This window comes from Dromiciops gliroides, chromosome 3 (genome assembly GCF_019393635.1).
Source record: "Dromiciops gliroides isolate mDroGli1 chromosome 3, mDroGli1.pri, whole genome shotgun sequence".
NCBI classification, from domain to species: Eukaryota; Metazoa; Chordata; class Mammalia; order Microbiotheria; family Microbiotheriidae; genus Dromiciops; species Dromiciops gliroides.
In genome coordinates this window covers 179,261,704-179,281,660 of record NC_057863.1, presented here as the reverse complement: position 1 = coordinate 179,281,660, position 19,957 = coordinate 179,261,704, and the positions used below count along the sequence as shown (strand labels likewise).

At 39.5% G+C, this 19,957-nt stretch overlaps 1 protein-coding gene across 2 annotated transcripts in view; it reads left to right on the top strand.

Annotated features, from left to right (window-relative positions):
- Positions 1-19,957, top strand: part of RASA3 (RAS p21 protein activator 3) — a 294,331-nt gene that overhangs the window by 215,614 nt on the left and 58,760 nt on the right. For both annotated transcript variants that reach the window (XM_043994627.1, XM_043994626.1), the window contains exons 6-9: positions 2,079-2,159; positions 2,594-2,666; positions 13,336-13,412; positions 18,774-18,878. In XM_043994627.1, the coding sequence (XP_043850562.1) occupies positions 2,079-2,159; positions 2,594-2,666; positions 13,336-13,412; positions 18,774-18,878 (336 nt within the window). The remainder of the gene's footprint in view (positions 1-2,078; positions 2,160-2,593; positions 2,667-13,335; positions 13,413-18,773; positions 18,879-19,957) is intronic.

Sequence of the window (19,957 nt, the reverse complement as noted above, 5' to 3'; positions counted from 1 at the left end):
AATGATATGGGGAGAAAGCACATAGGTCCTTAGGATTTCTCTGTAAAGAATTACACTCTGGCACAAGTCCTATTTAGGAATAAAAGAACAGGTTTATTGGGGTGCAAGAGAAACTGGCCGGGAGGAAGGTTTTGGAGAAACAAAATGCTTTTCCTCCCTGACTAGCTCGGGGAGCGCTCTTTTATAGGGTTCCATTACCCTTATTGGGTAATGGGTTAGGGGTCCTCTCATGGTAGGCTGGGGTAGGTGATGATTGGTAGTGAGCAATCTGGTTATGGGTGTTAACTCCATCCTCGTGGGTCCCAGCAGTCTGCTGGTGGGCAGTTCCAGGTGGTCTTCTCCTGGTGTAGTCACCTCCAACACAGGATTACCTCATCCAGGTGGTCAGGGGGCTGGGCTGCGGGGTGGTGGTCCTGGAGCATGCTCAGTTCGATCTGGTGCTGCTTATCTCTTTTGGCTGTGTCTGTCCTTGATTGAGCTCAAGGAGAGGCCTACTTGATTTCAAGGGAAAACTCCTGAGGTTTCAAGGAAAAAGTTCCTTGACCTTCCCAGACAATTTTTGGGGTAACTGGGGCCCATAATCCTCCCATAACATTCCCCCCTTCTTTATATCTAGGGAAAAAGGGCAGTGGTCAGGTCTTCTATAACTGCTTCCTGCTGATTATGGATGTAGAGCTGTCCCTGAATCATTGGGGGTAGTAGAAGTCTTTATGGGCCTGGTCCAGGGAGTGAAGAGGCATGTAGGCAGGGATAGTGGCTGCCATGAGGTTGAAAGCCTTGAGTCTGCTTGAGACAAATTTTACAAAAAGGTTAAAAAGACAAGGGCAGAAGATTAAAAGAACAATGACCGATATCACTATTGGAATAAAAGGAGTTATCCCAAGAAAAGAGCCAAGAACCCCAGGAACCTGAGTGAGGAGAGAAAAGCTGCTCACGTATGTCCTTCATCCAGTGAGAGATATCATGGAGATTTTGTACTCAGGTCTCAACTTTCCTCAAATTATTAATATACACACAACAAGATGTATTCTGAACCATACACACACCACCTTCAGCCGCCAGGAGATAGATAGTCTAAGGGTATTCTGTTATCTAACGCTACATTGGCTAGAGTATCAAGGGATTCTTGTAAATGTCATGGAGAAAATGGGGTGGGGAGTTTGGGGTCTTTAGGAATTGTTCTTTAAAGAATTACATCCTCTTACACAAAAACAGTTAGAATAGTTTATTTAGGGGCTGAGGAAGGGAAAGGGAGGGGAAAGGAAACCATGAAAGAAGTCCTTGAACTTCTCATGGGAAGAAAGGCATGGCACAGAGAGAGTGGCTCTGAGATACCAATCTCCTCGAGCAGGAGACTGGCAAGGTACTTTTATAGAGGACTGATGGGGGTGACCATCTGACTGTGGAAAGTTCCCTTAGTGAGGGAGGACCATCCCCCACTGGTGGTGGCTGGGGGAATTGGGTGAGGGGAGGCTAAGGATCTCTTAAGCCATCTCTCTTCTCAGGACACAAAGGAAGCGGCCACACCCAAACTTATCACCCCAGGGTTGAAAGAGGTGAGAATGAAGGGTGGGGGTCAAGGAGAGGAGCTAGCTCAGTCTGATCTGGTTCTTCTTATCTCTTTAGGCATGTCTGTCCTTTGGTTTAGTTTCTCAAGGAGAAGGTTCTTTGATGTGCCCCAGAGAACTTCTGCGGTGCTATGGGCCCATAACACTAATTAGGGGAAGCTAGGTGGCACAGTATATAGAGCACTGGCCCTGAAGTAGAGAGGACCTGAGTTCAAATCTTAACTCAGAGACTTATTACCTGTGTGACCCTGGGCAAGTCACTTAACCCCAATAGCCTTAAACATACAGGACCATCTCCAGTTGTCCTGATGTATATCTTGCCACTGAACCCAGATGGCTCTGGAGGAGAGAGTGAGGTTGGTGACCTTGCATAGCCCTCCCTAACAAATCTAATTCACTGCAAGTCATTTCATCACCTCTCCATGTTATGGTCCTCTTTGAGAATGAAGGACAAACAACAACAAACCACCTTATCCTAATTATCTTTTTCCCATTCCCTTCTTTCTTCAGGGTTCTAGAGTGCCAAGGCCTTCCAATAGTGAACGGACAGTGCGACCCTTATGCCACAGTTACGTTAGCAGGACCATACAGGCAAGTGCCATTCAGAAAGTCTGCAAATATGGGGCTTGATTGGGTTGAATTGGTGCTGGTAAGTTGATGGGTATAACCTAGCACTGTGTGATTATGATGAATGACCTTATCCAGAAAGAAAAGATACCAGAATAGGCACCACAGTGGGACGTACAATTTTACATTTCCTTTGTTTCTTTGATCTCTTTAAAATTGCACTTTAAAAAAAAATCTTCATATTCTTCACATCAAGTATTATTTTAGGCTCAGTAAAAGTTCCTAATTTGCATACCATCTGGAGTTAACAGACAAATAGAAATATTTATAAGATAAATAAAGACATGGAACTACTTGTGCATTTAATAGCTCAGCACAAAGCCTTGGAGGTTTTTGTTTAACAGTGTTGTTACTTCCTTCTCAACCTCTTTACTTTCTTTTTTTTTTCTTTATTACAGATCAGAAGCAAAAAAGACTAAAGTGAAAAAGAAGACCAACAACCCCCATTTTGATGAAGTGTTTTATTTTGAGGTTGGTATTTTAGTGGAATGGGTGCTAAGTTGAAATACTACATGGGAGGGACTTTAGCGTAGCATCCAGGGCTGAGTGAGGCCAGCTGCTTCTCTCTCAGTGAAGGTTCTTTTAATGTCCTGGTATGGAATCCCACCAGCAGTCAAGTCCTGCTATGCCCTAGGAGCACAGAAGTGGTCTTAGGTTTTCAAAGGTGATGCCAGCAACACATGAGCCTCAATGGGTCCTGCTGATTTGGAAGGGTTTTGACAACTGTGTAGGAAAGGCACTAGAAGTCTGTCATCTGAGGACTGACTCACTTAGCTAAGTTGGGAGAGACCCATCACCACCAAAAGGTGAGAAGAGGATGAATTTGCTCAGCCACAGCACCTTATATAATTGTCTATTAAAGTGTACTACCAGGGAAGCATTATTAGTGAAAGGGATACCTAGGCCTATGAAATTTTATATATATATATATGGTGAGGCAATTGGGGTTAAGTGATTTGCCCAGGGTCACACAGCTAGTAAGTGTCAAGTGTCTGAGGCCAGATTTGAAATCAGGTCCTCCTGAATCCAGGGCTAGTGCTCCATCCACTGTGCCACCTAACTGCCCTGAAATTTTATACTAATATATTCCTTAAAGTGAAAAATAGAATCACGCTTCCATGGATTTGACTTGTTATCTAAGACAGCAGGATGTCATTTTCCTAGGTGAGAAGAACCCATCAAATTCCCCAAAGTGCTCCTCCCTACTGCTGCCTTTCTTTTTTCCTAGAGAGAATGTAGCTTTACTTGCTTCCTGAATCAATGAAGTTTAGAGTTGAATGCTGATAAAAGAACATCTTTAGATTGAGGGGGAGGGATTAGGTTGTTTGGGGTTTTTTTGGTGGGGAGGGGGGTGATTGCTCTACCCAGTTGCCCTTGAGGATTTTTGTCACAGAAAATAGAAGAGATTTTGAAGGGAGAAAGGAAAACCATTCAAAATCAGAGATTCTGTCAGTCCTTCCAAAATGCTCAAATATAGAAAATAGATATTTGTATGGCATAAAATGCTCAGATTATTTAATAAGAGAAAGCAAGTGTATGTCTAGACATATTTTAAAAAATCACATTGAATGTGTATTTACAAATATATTGATTTATATATAAATATTCACATTATGTGCCTGAATGACAATTTAGAAATAAATGTTTATTCTTTGTCCAGAGAAGTAAATTTAATAATGCCTTATATTTGTATGTGGTTTTCACTTATTTTTTTTTCCAAAAGAGTTTTTGTTGTTGAATAGTTTTTCAGTTGTGTCCAACTCTCATGACCTCATTTGGGATTTTGTATGTATAATGGAATGGTTTGCCATTTCCTTCTCTAGCTCATTTTACAGATAAGGAACTGAGGCAAACAAGGTAAAGTGACTTGTCCAGGGTCACACAGCTAGTAAGTGTCTGAGACTAGATTTGAACTCAGGATGATGAGTCTTCCTGACTCTAGGCCTGGCACTCTATCCACTGTGCCACCTAGCTGCCCCATTTGGGTTTTTCTTAGCAAAGATACTGAAGCAGTTTGCCATTTCCTTCTCCAACTCATTTTATAGATAAGGAACTGAGGTAAACAGGGTCAAGTGACTAAATCAGGGTCACAGATGGTAAGTATGTGAGGCTGGATTTGAACTCAGGTCCTCCTTACTCCAGAGCCAGTGGCTCTCCAGAAGAAGCATTTGTATTCATGGCCTTCAGTAAAATACTGTAAGACTTTAAAGATGTGGTCCATTGTAAAATGTCATTTGAAAAAACACACCTGTTTATTCTATTCTCAAGCCTTTGTCCAGCAGATCCAGCAGATACACACACTATTTATGTGTAGGTGATTCTCATAAAAGTTTTGTAGAGACAGAAATGTAGTCATATGAATGGTAGGTGATGTGGTGTTCTATCCACTACCCCACCTAGCTGCCCAATAAAAGTTTTAATACATCATAAATACATAGGACATTTCAACATTTTTATAGATTTGTGATCACCCTCAGTTTGCTCATATGTAAAATGGGGATAATAATAGCAACTTCCCTCTAAGGGTTATTGTGAGGATCAAACAGAGTAATATGTAAAGCGCTTTGTAAACCTTCAAGAGCTATATAAATGTCATCTATTTTTATTACTATCATGTCATTGCTAGAGATCCTTCTGCTCTTATAGCCCATTTATTGTACCTCATTTTGTGAGGCTCTGCTTTATGTCCTCTGGTATATTTTCCACCAGGGTTTATTTAATGTGCCTTGGGTCTTTTTTTAGATTTCCTGACATTACATGGAGAGCTACAGAGTGCCCAGGCCCCCCATTCATTATCCCTTACTCTTGCTCCATGACTGGCCAGTCTTTTCTTCCAGGCACACAGCTCGGTAATATTTCTTCTCCTATAGAATTCTTCATTCATAATGTGTTTCAGCCTGCTCATGGACGCTCCATGTCTCTTCACTGCCCTTTCGGTGGCTTTAAAGTTTAATGGTTTGAAGACTGTGATGTTCTATAACATAACCATCCAACACCACTAACTTTGACATTATAATCCTAGATATGTTATATGAGGAAGGAGACATTCTAATGGGGAGAAAAAGACATTGAAAAACAAAAATTGTAAGAGTATTCAGACCAAGTGTCTGCGGAAGGTTTTTGCTGGCAGCAAAACAATTTTGAGGATGTAGAAGGATCATATCTCAAGGCCTGTGAGAGGGGTGAGGATACCCAAGGCTTAGAAGAAAATCCCAGACCTAATTACCAAAAATGGGCAACTGAGAGACTACCAATAGCTAGAAACCATATGCCTACATTTCTGTCTCTATAAACTTTTATGAGAATCACCTACACAGAAATAGAGGATCTGCTGGACAAAAGCTTAAGTAAAGAATAAGCAGGGGGTGGCTAGGTGGCGCAGTGGATAAAGCACCGGCCCTGGATTCAGGAGTACCTGAGTTCAAATCCGGCCTCAGACACTTGACATTTACTAGCTGTGTGACCCTGGGCAAGTCACTTAACCCCCATTGCCCTGCAAAAAAAAAAAAAAAAGAATAAGCAGGTTTTTTCAAATGACATTTTACAGAAAAAAAGAACCCCTTTTGGAGTCCAACTTGCTGCCCACTGGCCACGAGCAGCTGGGAAAACTACTACAAGGGGCCAGCTAGGTGGCACAGTAGATAAAGCACTGGCCCTGGATTCAGGAGGACCTGAGTTCAAATTTGGCTTCAGACACTTGACACTTACTAGCTGTGTGACCTTGAGCAAGTCACTTAACCCTCATTGCCCTGCCAAAAAAAAAAGAAAGAAAGAAAAGAAAACTTCAGCCAAGCCAGATTAGAATGTAATTGGGAGATAGTTCACAAAATATATAAACATATAATACAACATAGATAATATTAATTTGAGGTTTTCTAAGTGAATATATAGCCTCAGGGGTTCATACCTAATTGAGTTCAACACCACTGTAAAGGCTATCTCCTAACACAGGACCTATCACGCATATGTCACAATCCTGTATATTCTCTGAAAGAGGTAGCAACAGATAGTTTTGTTCAGTAACCTGCTGATTAATAATATTAAGGCAAAAAACAAAACAAAACAAAACAGTGTTTACTACTGTCATGGAAGATAAACAACACAAAGTCCAAATGGAAGTAGGATTTCCTGTACATGAAAAGATCTTCCAGGTGCCTCCAGGTTGAAGGTGATACAGAACTGATCCCTGGAACATTTCTGAGCCTCCTGTATATGAATTCCTTAACTATGTGAAAGTTTTTGGCCTGACTGGCCAGAGAGTTTGTGGATGAAAAATGCTTTTTTGTCCAGATCATGATAAACAGTTTGTTGGACAACCCATGGAGCTAATCTTTCAGTGATATATCTTTGGGACAAACAGTACAAATGGATGATGATCTGGACACAGTGTTAAATAAGAGGTGGAGAATCGGGATTAGCTTTGGGAAATTGAACACTGCTACTAATGACACCCTTCCCCCAAGCATCTTTATTAAGCTAAAGACCTATCCAGCACATTGGATAAACCCCACCTTGTGTCAAACGTATGGGAAAATATGAACATGAACAGGATTAGTTGCTATCTGCCTTATTGGAAGGAATGTTCAAAATGATTAGTTCATAAATGCATATTTGAGGCTTTTGTTTGCTTGTTTTTAAATCATCATCATTTCTGAGTACCCTTCTCCCTTCCCCTTCTCAACAGGCCATCCTTTGTATCAAAAAGAAGGGTAGGGGACAGCTAGGTAACACAATGGATAAAGCACTGGCCCTGGATTCAGGAGACCCTGAGTTCAAATCTGGCCTCAGACACTTGACACTTACTAGCTGTGTGACCCTGGACAAGTCACTTAACCCTCATTGCCCTGCCCCCCCCCAAAAACCCAACCCCAAAACCAAACAAAAACAAAAAAATCTTTTGGGGGCAGCTAGGTGGCATAGTGGAAAAAGCACTGGCCCTGGATTCAGGAGGACCTGAGTTCAAATGTGGCCTCAGACACTTGACACATTACTAGCTGTGTGACCCTGGGCAAGTCATTTAACCCTCATTGCCTTGCCAAAAAAAAAAAAGGGTAGGGAAAGGGAATAAGCATTATAAATGCTTATTTAGTAAGCGAAAAGCTATATAGTAGTGCTATATAATATAATGACTATATAATAGTGACCACTATGTGCCAGGCACTATGCTAAGCACTTTACAAATATTAGCTCATTTGGTTCTCACAATGCTCCTAGGAGGTAGGCGCTATTATCATTTCCATTTTACAATTGAGGAGGCTAAGGGAAACTGTAGTTAAGTGACTTACCCAGGTTTTCCATTTCTTTCTGCAGTGTGCCCACATTTTACAAATGAGGAACTTGGGCAAATAGGGCTTAAGTGACTTACTTGCCCATGTTTACACAGCTAGTAAGTCCCTGATACTGGATTTGAAATCAGGTTTTCCTGACTCCAGGCTCATTGCTTTATCCACAGCACCACCTAAGCATCTGAGTAGAAAAGATGTTCAGGACATTCAATAAATGTATCAATTGTGTTTGACAGTATATGTGATATTCTGCAACTATAGTCCCCCACCTCTACAAAGATGAGAAGGTGTATTTTCTTCTCTGGAGGCCCACATTTTTAGCATCAGTCCTTCCAGTAATACTATATGGCTGTGAGCCCCATGCATGTGTGTTTAAATCTGTATACAGTATCCCAAGGCTTGAAACAGTTTACTAGAATTTCATTTTATTATATTCTTCCAGCTCATCCTCAGTGCCTAGCCCAGTCCCTTCCACAAAGTAGGAGCCTAATATTGTTGAAATGAATTAAGTGTTAAAAGAAGTAAGGGCCAATTTGGAGGGCTGGTTAAAAAAAATTGCTTCAGACAAATGCTGGTCTGTAGACTAGCTGTTGGGAAATCCTAATCTAGATAACCAATCTACATGACTTGGGTCAAAACCCTTTAAAAAAAAAGAATTATCTCACTTGATTGCCTCTGTTTTTGCACAGCCACCATACAATTCCCTGGCTCTCTGCTTCATATTTCAGTATAGTTCTGGCCAATGAACAGACCATTGAGGTAAAGAGTAAAAAAAAACAAACACCAAACCTGGCCATCTGAATGTGACTAAAATGGTGCTTCCTTTGTTGCCTATGGTCTAGTAGCATACATTCCTCCCTTGTTATCAGTTCTCCTTGTCTAGTTGTGGTCTCAGCTAATAAATATGTTGTGCATATCTCTAACAAAGGGGGTCTGACAAAATGCCTTTTTAGGCCCCACTCAAATCTTAAAAAGAAAAAAAAGAAAAAAGAGGAGGATCCTGGGAGATCAAAGTGATTAGACCTCTTCCCCCACCCCCACCCCTGCAAAAAACAAAGAAACAAACAAGCTTGAGGGAAAACACAACCACATTTTGCCTTTTATAGGCAGCCTCATAGGAGAATGGAAGGAGAATGGAGAGAATTGGAAACTTGATGCTCACCAGGAGATGATCCCCATCTCAAATTGCTTCCAGGGCTTAAATGAGAACAGTACTGTGAAATTCCAATCTCTGATAGATCTGGCTATTCCTATGTTCATGATGCTGCTGTCAGTTTGGAGAGGGATGCTCATGCCCCTTACCGAGGTGGTCCATTGCATGGTGCAATGTCAAGAAAACTGCTGGATTTGGAGTCAAGGACCCCAGTTGTACCACCCTGTGTGACCTTGGACACACAATTTAATTTCTCTGGCTCTCGGTAAAATGGGGAGATCTGAAAAAAATAAACTCAAGGTCCCATCAGTATCTAACAGTAAGAATAGTAGTATTTATATAGAGCCTTAAGGCTTGCAGGGTAGCTTTATAAACCCCTGCGAGATAAGTGGTCTAATTGGCCCCATTTTGCAGGAGCAGCAAAGTTAAGTGACTTGTCTAGGATCATACAGCTAGCATGAGAGACAAGATGCATACTTAGCTCTTCCTGATTCTGAGTTCAACACTCTATCCACTATGCAACCTACAACCCGTGATTCTATGGTACTAATCCCTGAGCTTGTAGGGATCTTACTTACCCACTTGCCCAATCTCAGTCACCGCTTCATGCCAAAAACACTAGGCAGTAACTCCTAGGGAGCTTCATGTGTGTCAGAGGCTACACTTGCCACACCCTCCACCTGGTCCTGGCCTTACAGACAGATGGCCCTGGTGATAAATGAAAAGAGTAGGGAAAATATGGTTAAAAAAGAAAAAAGACCAGCATAGCTGTTCACCTCCCCTGAAACAACCAAAGGACTTTTTTAAACTCCACTAAACCCACCCCAGGCACATTTTCAGTGTGATTATTTACTGCTGGAGTACTTATCCACGCTTTGCCCTGGAGTTTGTCTTCAAAACCTTAAAGCATCTTTAAGAAGCAGATTAATGTTAGCTCTCGTTTACAAATTGGAAAGTTAAGGCTCGGGGGTTAAGTTATATGCTTAAAATGACATAACTGTTTAGATGAAGTCAGGGTTAGAACTCTGAGCCTAAAGATTGCAATTGGGGGCAGTAGGTGGCACAGTGGATAAAGCACCAGCCCTGGATTCAAGAGGCCTATCTGGCCTCATACACTTGACACTTACTAGCTGTGTGACCTTGGACAAATCACTTAACCCTCATTACCCTGCAAAAAGAGAGAGAGAGAGAGAAAGGAAGGAAGGAAGGAAGGAAGGAAGGAAGGAAGGAAGGAAGGAAGGAAGGAAGGAAGGAAGGAAGGAAGGAAGAGAAAGAAAGAAAGAAAAAGAAAGGAAGGAAGGAAGGAAGAAAGAAAGAAAGGAAGGAAGGAAGGAAGAAAGAAAGAAAGAAAGGAAGGAAGGAAGGAAGGAAGGAAGGAAGGAAGGAAGGAAGGAAGGAAGGAAGGAAGGAAGGAAGGAAGGAAGGAAGGAAGAAGAAAGAAAGAAAGAAAGAAAGAAAGAAAGAAAGAAAGAAAGAAAGAAAGAAAGAAAGAAAGAAAGAAAGAAAGGAAGAAAGAAAGAAAAAAGATTGTAATCTACTATTATCCCACTGGGCACCTCTTAAGGCTGAAGAGATAGGAAGGGAGGGAGAGAGGATGGACATTGGTGCAGAAAACTGCAGGGGAAATATGCAGCAAGTAGATTAATGGGGAAAAAATCATTTGTAACCATGTCTATACTGTAAAATACCATTTGGATAAAAATTTAGGCCATCCCAAACTATAGGCTTGTACCCCTAATATAGTCTCTTTGAAAATACCTTTAGAGTGCTTTGTGACATAATAGATGATAAATACATATTTGTTGAATTGAAAGGAAACACGCTCACAGGTATACTTTGAAAATATAATTACAGATAATTACCATGTTCACATGCATATGTGTACATTTACTGCGCATTTAAAAAAAAACATTTTTCTTGTAATTAAAACAAGAGCTATTTTTGTTCATTTTTGCCATAACCTCCATCATCTCACTTATTGTGAGATCATGACCATAAATCATACTTTCTTTGAATCAGCATAAATGGGAAAACGTAGTCTATGTGTAGACTAATATACAGATCACTGAACATCACCTTCAGTCTTAGGTTTATTGTTATTATTTTCATTGATTGTGTAGAATACTGTGCTAGACAGACAGACCCCTCATGGAGTTTATAGTCTAGTAGGAGAATATGACATACCCACTTAGGTAGTCTACAAAATAATGCATAAGACTAGGTGAGCTACAAGAAAAGTGTCATGAGAATCTTGGAAGGGTATTAACAATTGGAGGAAATAAGGAATGTTTATTAGAGGAAATGGTATTTTGATTGAGCTTTAAAACAAAGTAGGAATTATTATTGTTGCTTTTATTTCCACAATGAATATTTTGTGGCATCCAGCATTTCTCTAAATTAAACTTGGAGGAGAATTGAGGGAGAGAGAGGGAAAGGTATGTGAGAAAATGTATTCCAAACTATCAGAATTAAGTCATTCCACAGTACCTCAACAGGGGTCTCTAGTATTTCTTTTATACTTTGAGCACCCAAGAATTACCTTAAAAATAATCAAAAAATAAAATATAATGATCATTTCTACAATTTTCTTTATTTGTTCTGACTTCAAGGAAATGGAGTTGCTTCCATGCTAATTAATGTACAAAAGAATACTGTTAATGGAAATAAAATCCCTAAGTACTGTTCTTAGGTCAGGGTTAGGGACTTTGTTTTTAAATCTATATTTAGGGGCAGGATGAAGTACCCAGTGGCTTCAGACACCCTTTCCATTACATTGGTATTTTATTTTATCAGCTTGGGTTGTGGTTATCTCATGGGTGGGGTACATGATTCCTCCGTGTTACACTGGTGGAGAAAAATGAAACTGATCTGGAGAACTCTCTTCAGTGAAAAACATACAGGCCTCTTCTTTTGTCTGTTAACTACAGGTTTTTATAGGGGAGCTTATGCTCCCCCCTTTCCTTCACTGAATACAAGTTATTGCATTGATACTATTTTTTTTTATTTTAGTAGACAAAGGAGCAGTTATTTTATTTTAGTCATTCCACAAGAATTTATTAAGTATCTATCATATGCCAGAATCACTGGGAATTCAAGGACCAAAATGAAATTGTCCTCAATCTCAAGAGTTTACATTCTTTTAGCAGAAAACAACAATAATGATAGCTAACATTTAGATAGTACTTTAAGGTTTGCTGGGCACTTTACAATTATAGTCTTGTTTGATTCAACATGAATACAGAAAAGTGAATGCAAAACATAGATGGTAAAGTATTTATTAAGCACATATATTAATTTCTGTTGCTCTTATTGCTCCTGTCTGATTCTTTGTGACCCCATTTGGGGTCTTCTTGGCAAGGATACTGCAGTGGTTTGCCATTTCCTTCTCCAGCTCATTTTACACATGAGGAAAATGAGGCAAACAGGATGAAATGACTTACCCAGGGTCACACAGCGAGTAAGTGTCCAGGGCCAGATTTGAGCTTAGGAAGATGAGTCTTCTTGACTCCAGACCTGTCACTCTAACCTCTGTGCCAGGAAGGCTCATATTTGTGAGTTCCAAGCTGGTATCAGACCCTTAATAGCTGTGTGACCATGGGCAAGTCACTTTACCCTGTTTGCCTCAGTTTCCTCATCTGTAAAATGAGCTGGAGAAGGAAATGGGAAACCACTCTAGTATCTTTGCCAAGAAAACCCCAAATAGAATCACAGAGAGTTGGACATAACTGAAAAATGACTGAATGTCATCATTTGTTGAAAAATAACCCAAAGTTGTCTTCCTGCTTAGGGATTGTGACTTGTTGGCACCTTCAGGACACGGAACTAGAATCTCTCCTTAATTTCCTCACTTTCTTTTCATGGCAGGGTATCCTGACCATGTCCTAAAGGCCTCCCCATCTTACCCCAACCCTGAGTCATTAGAAGGCTCCTCAAAGGACTGAGAGACTCTGAGATATGGCCATAAGAACTACATACCCTTCCCTGTACCCTTCATTGCCACATGAGGAGTGGAGTCCTGTTGAATAATTTGATTAAGTTCACCTTCTCAGATATCACCCCAGCTGGGGATGTAAGCCAGTAAACACCTTGAGGACACATAACTATTTTGGTTTTTTGTGTTTGTTTCATTTTTAACATCATCCCTTCTCGGCGACTCCTCTTCCTCTTCCAGCACACAAAAACTGAATCCTCCCATGTAATAAATGAGGACAAGCAATTGCCTAGCCTGGCACTTTGAAGATGCTTCTTCAATTGAATTGGAAAATTAAGGGTAGAAACCAAGTCTTCAATGTCCAACGTCTATGTCTTAGAGACCACAAAGTTTTTTTAAATGGCTGGCCAAGGGTTTTTTAACCTTTTTTTTTTTTTTTTTTTGTATCATGGATCCCTTTGGCAATCTGGTGAAGCCTATGGATCCTTTTGTAGGATGTTGTTTTTAAATACACAAAATAAAAATATGTAGAATTCCAAATGAAATGAAATATATTGGAATATAATTATAAATTAGGAAAAAAAAACCATATTGATGGGCCCCAGGTGAAGGACCCTTGATCTAAGTGCTTTTAAGGCAGAATTTTCTTTCATGTCATGATAGGTTGGATGAGTTTCTCTTTGAATATATGTAAGAGGTCTTCTATGAGAACTTGATTTTTTTCCTTTTTGGAGTGGTGTCTCAAAATGGCTTTCTCATCTATTCTCTCAGGTGACCAGACCCTGCAGCTACAGCAAAAAGTCTCATTTTGACTTTGAAGAAGAGGATGTTGACAAACTTGAGATTAGGTAATTAAGAAAATGAATGTTTTCTACCTGATAACTTAGTTGGGTATTTCTTGTGTGCATTGGGAAATAAGTAAATGTGTATTGAGATTCTCTAGATAATTTAAACTCTAAGAAATGTGAAACTAAAGTCTTAAGACTTCAAACCTCATCATGAGAATTCCAGAAGTTAGGATGAAAAGAAAAGGAATTCTGGTTATTTACTAATTGGCAACCTTGTATTACTCAGAGTACTGGATTTAAACTGAGAAGACCTTCCTACAAGTCCTGGCTCTTCCATTGACTAGTTGTATGACCTTGGGCAAATCATTCAACATATCTCCAAGCCTCAGTTTTCTTATCTGTATAATGGGGATAATTATACTTTCTTGTTTACCTGGTAGGGTTGTTGTGAAGATCAAAATAGATAATAATGTGAATAAAGTGCCAATAACTGTAAAGTTCAGAAAAGTTTCTGTTGTCATTATGATATATCACTTTTATGGTGTTTACCCCAAGGTCTAAAATAAAAGATCTAACCTACTCAAAATATGAGATTTATAAGGAAAGGCATTGTGGATCAATGAGGTGAGACAAACTTATAGGACCTTCATAATATAACTCATGGTTTTCATAGTCTACACTTGTTAAGCCTTTAGGGTCTTAAGTGAATGTTTAATTTTGGTGTTCTTGTTTTTACCTCCAAATATAGCAGAGACATATGGTTGTATTTTTTACATATCCCCCTGTCACTGCCTGCCTCTCCACTTTTCCCCAACACACACACACACACACACACACACACACACACACACACACACACGTTCCTTTGGCTAGTAACTGGCTGGACTTTATGGTTCTGATAAATCCCTTCTTACATTTGCCAGGTTATTCCTAAATAAGGCATTGGCTGCTGAGTGACAACTGAACTGAGAGGAGGTAGTGTAGCTAAGATGAAGTATGGATGATAAATGAGATTGACTGAGAGGAGGAGGTTGGCTGAGGAAGGGCCAGTTGTCTGTGTCCCTTACTTGAGTCTTTCTATAATGTACTATTTGTGGAATAATTGAGGCACTCCCAGCCTTCAGTCTAGAAAGGGCTTCCTTCTCTAAGATCTCCTCTTGCCATATGGAAAATGTTAAGCATCATTCCCTGTTGAAATTATTTTGTCCACATAGCCTATATTTAACTTCTCTTATTCCTTTCAAGCATGTTGTCATAGAAACAAGGTCTTTGTTAGGCATTTACCTATAGCTATGTTTCCTTTTGTGATCTTCTTTCTGTGGCATCCTGATACTCTCAGTGGCAGCCACAGGGAAATGCAGGTGAAGATTAACATCACATGGGGATCGGCAAAGAAAAGGAACTTGGATGTCTTAGCAAGGAGCCATTTTTCATAGCCACATTCCAAATATTCAGACAGTAGTCAATGTGATTCTTCCCCCCCCACCCCAAAAGAATTCCTCCCATTCCTATCCCCCACGAAGCCTGATCCCTTTAGATCTCAATTTGTAGAATTACTGGAGAAAGACACATTACACTTCCTGCTTTGTAAGAATGTGCCAACTTTCCACTCCTCTTAAGGAAAATAGGCTGGAATTCCCACTCACACATTTCCATTAGTCTCTTATTTCCTATGCTAGTTTTCACTGTGGAGATTTATATTTTTTACTTCCTATCATAAACCTCTTTGTGTAAATGCATTGGGAACTCTTGATGCTATGCTACTGAGAAGTAGTGTTAAATCAAAATTAGTATGTTACAATGTTATAAAGGTGGGGCAGCTAGGTGGCGCAGTGGATAAAGCGCCGGCTCTGGATTCAGGAAGACCTGAGTTCAAATTCGACCTCAGACACTTTACACTTACTAGCTGTGTGACCCTGGGCTTAACCCTCATTTCTCCACCAAAAAAGAAAACAAATAAACAATGTTATAAAGGCATGTCTGTTGTCGCTGTTGTTAATCATTTCAGTCATGTCCAACTCTTTTGTAGTCCCATTTGGAAGTTTTCTTGCAAAGTTACTGGAATGGTTTGCCATTTCCTTCTCTAGCTCATTTTACAGATGAGGAAACTGAGGCAAACAGAGTAAAGTGATTTGCCCAGCGTCACATAGCTAGTAAGTATCTTGAGGCTGGATTTGAACTAAGAACATGAGTCTTTCTGACTCAAGTCCTGGTTCTTTAGCAACTGTACCACCTAGTCACCTTGAAAGCATGCATATATGTATTATGCATGTATGTGTGCGTGTACATGTATGTGTATATATGTATGTGTATACATACATATATACACACATATATAGTCTACTTTAGTAACCTAAACTCTATCTAATCTGCTTTAGTAACCTAAACAAGCGAGAAAAACTATATTTATTTTTTAAATGTTAGTTTTCTTTAAATTATTTTGTTCATTTGGATGAAATGAACGGCTGAAATAGTTCCCCATCACAGGAAAATATTCAAGTAGAGAGTACATGATCATTTGTGGAGGAATTTTGTCAGAGAAGATTTATGCAATAGGTAGCATCCTAAACTAGTTTTAACTAGTTTTGAACTGGTCCCTTCTAGCTTTAAGATTCTGGCTCTGAAATCAGATGTTTTGGGTTCAAATTCTACCTGCTGCTTGCCAACTATGTGAACTTGGGCAAATCACTTAACCTCTCTGGGACTCATTTCCTTTATCATTAAAGGGAGGCAGAATTGAACATGAGGGCCTCTTATTCTAAGGTTATTTGGAGTTTTATGCTGCCAGGGTCACAAACAATAATCTCTTATTCTTTACAGTAAAATGGCTGCATCTGGTACCATACCCAGCAATTTTCTTTGAAAATAATATTTCTCTCTGTAACAAGGAACATATGCTCTAGTTTATTCAAAGTGAGCCCCTTATAAACATTCCTCAGCATGACTTGGGTAAAAAGAGGGCAGCTTTCCTTTTGGAAGGTATGATTTCCAGACAAACATAGTCACATTAGTAATACAAATGACATTCAGGGAAGAAGTTCCTCTATTGTTTCTCACACCAACACATAATAGCTTACAACTCTCAGAAAAAAAAAAAAGCTAGCAGAGAGATTTATGAGACAGTCAGGGAAAGCTTTGACACTAATAAAATCAAGGAAAGCAGATTGAAGGCTAATTCTGAGATTGTACAAAATGTTCTCTGACTGTCTTTTTCCCTTCCCCTCTGACACTTCCTCTTCCTATCATAGAAGCAGACAGTTTTTGTTTTTCTGTTTTTCCCTTTACAGTTGAATCCTTAGGGAAGGAAAGTATCTATTCTAAAGGCATATCCTGGTTTGATCATATATCTGACATTTGCCTAGTTCAAGCTTTCATTTTCAACACTTCAGAATTGTGCAACTGGAGGCTGTCCTCTTGAATGTTCCAGAAGAAGGCCATACAGAATGACAGGTTCTCATTAAAATTGCCGTGTGGTACCAGATGTTCCTTCAGCCTGCAACTTCCTTTTTTTTTTTTTTCTTGTAGAGAGAGGACCATGTTCTTGGTTGGGAGGGGGGCAGGGAGGAGGACAAAGTGAAGGGTGGATTAAAGACTGAAGTCATTATTTTTTAAGCAGGCAAACAAAAACAACAGCTTGATATTTTCCATAAAGGAGGAGAAGGAGAAAAGAAGGGAGGGGGTCAGATAAAGAGACAGAGGGAGAGATGGAGGGAGAAAGTCAAAGGGGTACAGCACAAAGAGTGGAGGGGTAAGGGGAGAGAAACAGAGAAAGGGGGCAGGTAGGAGAGAGGAAGGGGGATAGGGGGGAAAGAAGAGAGAGAGTGAGAGAGAGAGCGAGCGAGCGAGAGAGAGAGAGAGAGAGAGAGAGAGAGAGAGAGAGAGAGAGAGAGAGAAATATCCCTGCTTGGGAATATCTATTTCACGGGTAAATTGTCAATTAGAGATTGGAAATTCTCTTTGTTAAACTGAAAATAGTCTACTGTGGCAAATTGTATCCAGAGTTCCGCCTCTGTCATCTTCCAAATGCTCATTTATTCCTTATGATAACACTCTTTGTGTACTGTAGGTTTTGTATGCTGACATTTCCTGTTTTAGCATGCCCAAGATAATAACAATACATTGTATACAATTGTCTGGATTCTCTCTACTGTTCCGGATCTCAGCCCACCCTCCCAAGTGGTGATGAGAACTTTCATAGTAGATTCTCAGCTCTGTTTTAGAATATTTAAATATTAGAATCATACTGTAGGGAAGGTGTAATGTGTGAGTAACCTTGGCTCTTTGCCATGGAATTGAAAAACAGTTAAACTTATTACATCACCTTCCAAAGTCAAGGCCACTCAAATGGAGATTATCAAAGTGATGGCCGGCCTGACACTTAAACCACAGATAAGGGATTAGTCATTCTTTCTCCTTGTCAGAGATGACCAGATCACTCCAAGGTAAAGGTGGAGGGTCAGATTGTTGAGGTGATTTGCTACAAAAATAGTTCTGTGGTCTGGTAGATATTGTTGGAGTAGCTACTCCCTCTCACTATTTGGGAATATTTTAATCTGAAGGTATTTCTTATTTTTGTTTTGTTCAGCTGGGCCATATGGCAGTATGCGATTGGCAGGTATTAGCTCCTGTACCCCAGGGAGCTGAGAGAATTCAATGATAAATTTAATTAATTAAATGATTGACTTTTAGTTTAATGGGATATATGAATTGGTTGTTGGGGATAAAAGCTGATAAGGAAAAAGGAAAAGAAAAGAAACCCATACTTTTGAATGGGTCAAACCAACATTTTTCTGGAGTATTGTATACATTCCATGTATCATTCCTGAATAACAAACTCATCGCCCTGAGGAATAATTCGCATTACTTAGAAATAACCTGAGGATTAGACATCTGAAATTTGGCACCTGGTGTAGTTCATGAAGCTTTCTACTTTGGACACTTCAATCCATCCTGAGCTCACCAAGAATTCTTGGAAAATGGGAAGAATGGAGAATATAGAAATGAATGAGTTAGTATAGATACCTGTGTTTCAATAGAGTAGATTGTTACTTATTGATATTACAAAATTTTGTAGCATAAGGAACTTTGAGAGTCCATTACCTATCTTTATAAGAATAGAGATATTTTCCAAAACTTTCAGAGAAGGAGATTCTACATTTATATGGCTCTCTTACTTCACATATTATGTGACTAGACATCTTATGTCATATTTAAAAATAAAATATAAGTAGTCCTTGAAAGCAGAGCCCAGGTCTTGCTCTTTCCTACCACCTAGCATGGCACATATTACACATAGCTTTACAAAGTTTTGATGAATGAAAATTGAATGGTTATTGCCCTGAGTTTTTTGGTGCATCGAGATTGCTCTCTTTTCTCCATCTTTAAATTTAAATTGTGCTATTTGTTGTTGGTATATTTCAGGGTTGACTTGTGGAATGCCAGTAATTTGAAGTTTGGAGATGAGTTCCTAGGAGAGCTGAGGATTCCTCTGAAAGTCCTTCGACAGTCCAGTTCTTATGAAGCATGGTATAGTAACACTCCATCTCCTTACAGATCAGTTATAAAGTAATCTCACCCATCTGGAACATAACTATTTTTTCCATGTTAATGGTTTTGATTTTTATTTTCAGTTCCAAATTCTCTCCCTCCCTTTACTCTTTCCCCTACCTACTTAATGACAAGAAATACCATACTTATTATACATATAAGGTCTTGTAGAATATATATATATATATTTTTTTAGTGAGGCAATTGGGGTTAAGTGACTTGCCCAGGGTCACACAGCTAGTAAGTGTTAAGTGTCTGAGGCCGGATTTGAACTCAGGTACTCCTGAATCCAGGGCTGGTGCTCTATCCACTGCGCCACCTAGCTGCCCCTCTAGAATATATTTTTATATTAACTATGTTGTGAAAAAAGCAGACAAAATAATGAAAGTTTTAAAAAATGTCCTTTAATGTGCACTCAGAGTTCCTCAGTTCTTTTTCTGGATAGCACTTTTTGTCATGAATTCTTTGGAGTTGTCTTAGATCATTGTGTTGCTAAGAATAGCTAAATCATTCATAGTTGATAATGGTACAATATTGCTGTTACTATGTGCAATGTTCTCCTGGTTTTGCTTACTTTACTTTGCATCGGTTTATGGGAATCCTTCCAGGTTTTTCTAAATCCATCCTTCTGGTCATTTCTTATAGCATGATAGTATTCCATCACAGTCATATACCACAACTTGTTCAGCAATTACTCAATTAATGGACATCCCCTTAATTCCTAATTCTTTGCCACCACAAAAAGAGCCACTAGAAATATTTTTGTACATATAGTTCCTTTTCCTTTTCGTTTGATCTCTTTGGGATACAAACCTAGTAACAGTATTGTTAGGCCAAAGAGTATGCACAGTTTCATTGCCTTTGAGCATAGTTCCAAATTGTAGTACCTATCTTAGAAGGTAGAAGCAAGTAAAAGAAATACTTCTGAGCTGCTAAAATTCCAAATACAACAGCTCATGTGCCTGTGATAAAAGTGTTGTTTGGGACTTCACTCAGCACCTTTTTTACTTAGTCATTTACTCAGTTATTTCAGTCATGTCCCACTCTTCTTGACCCAA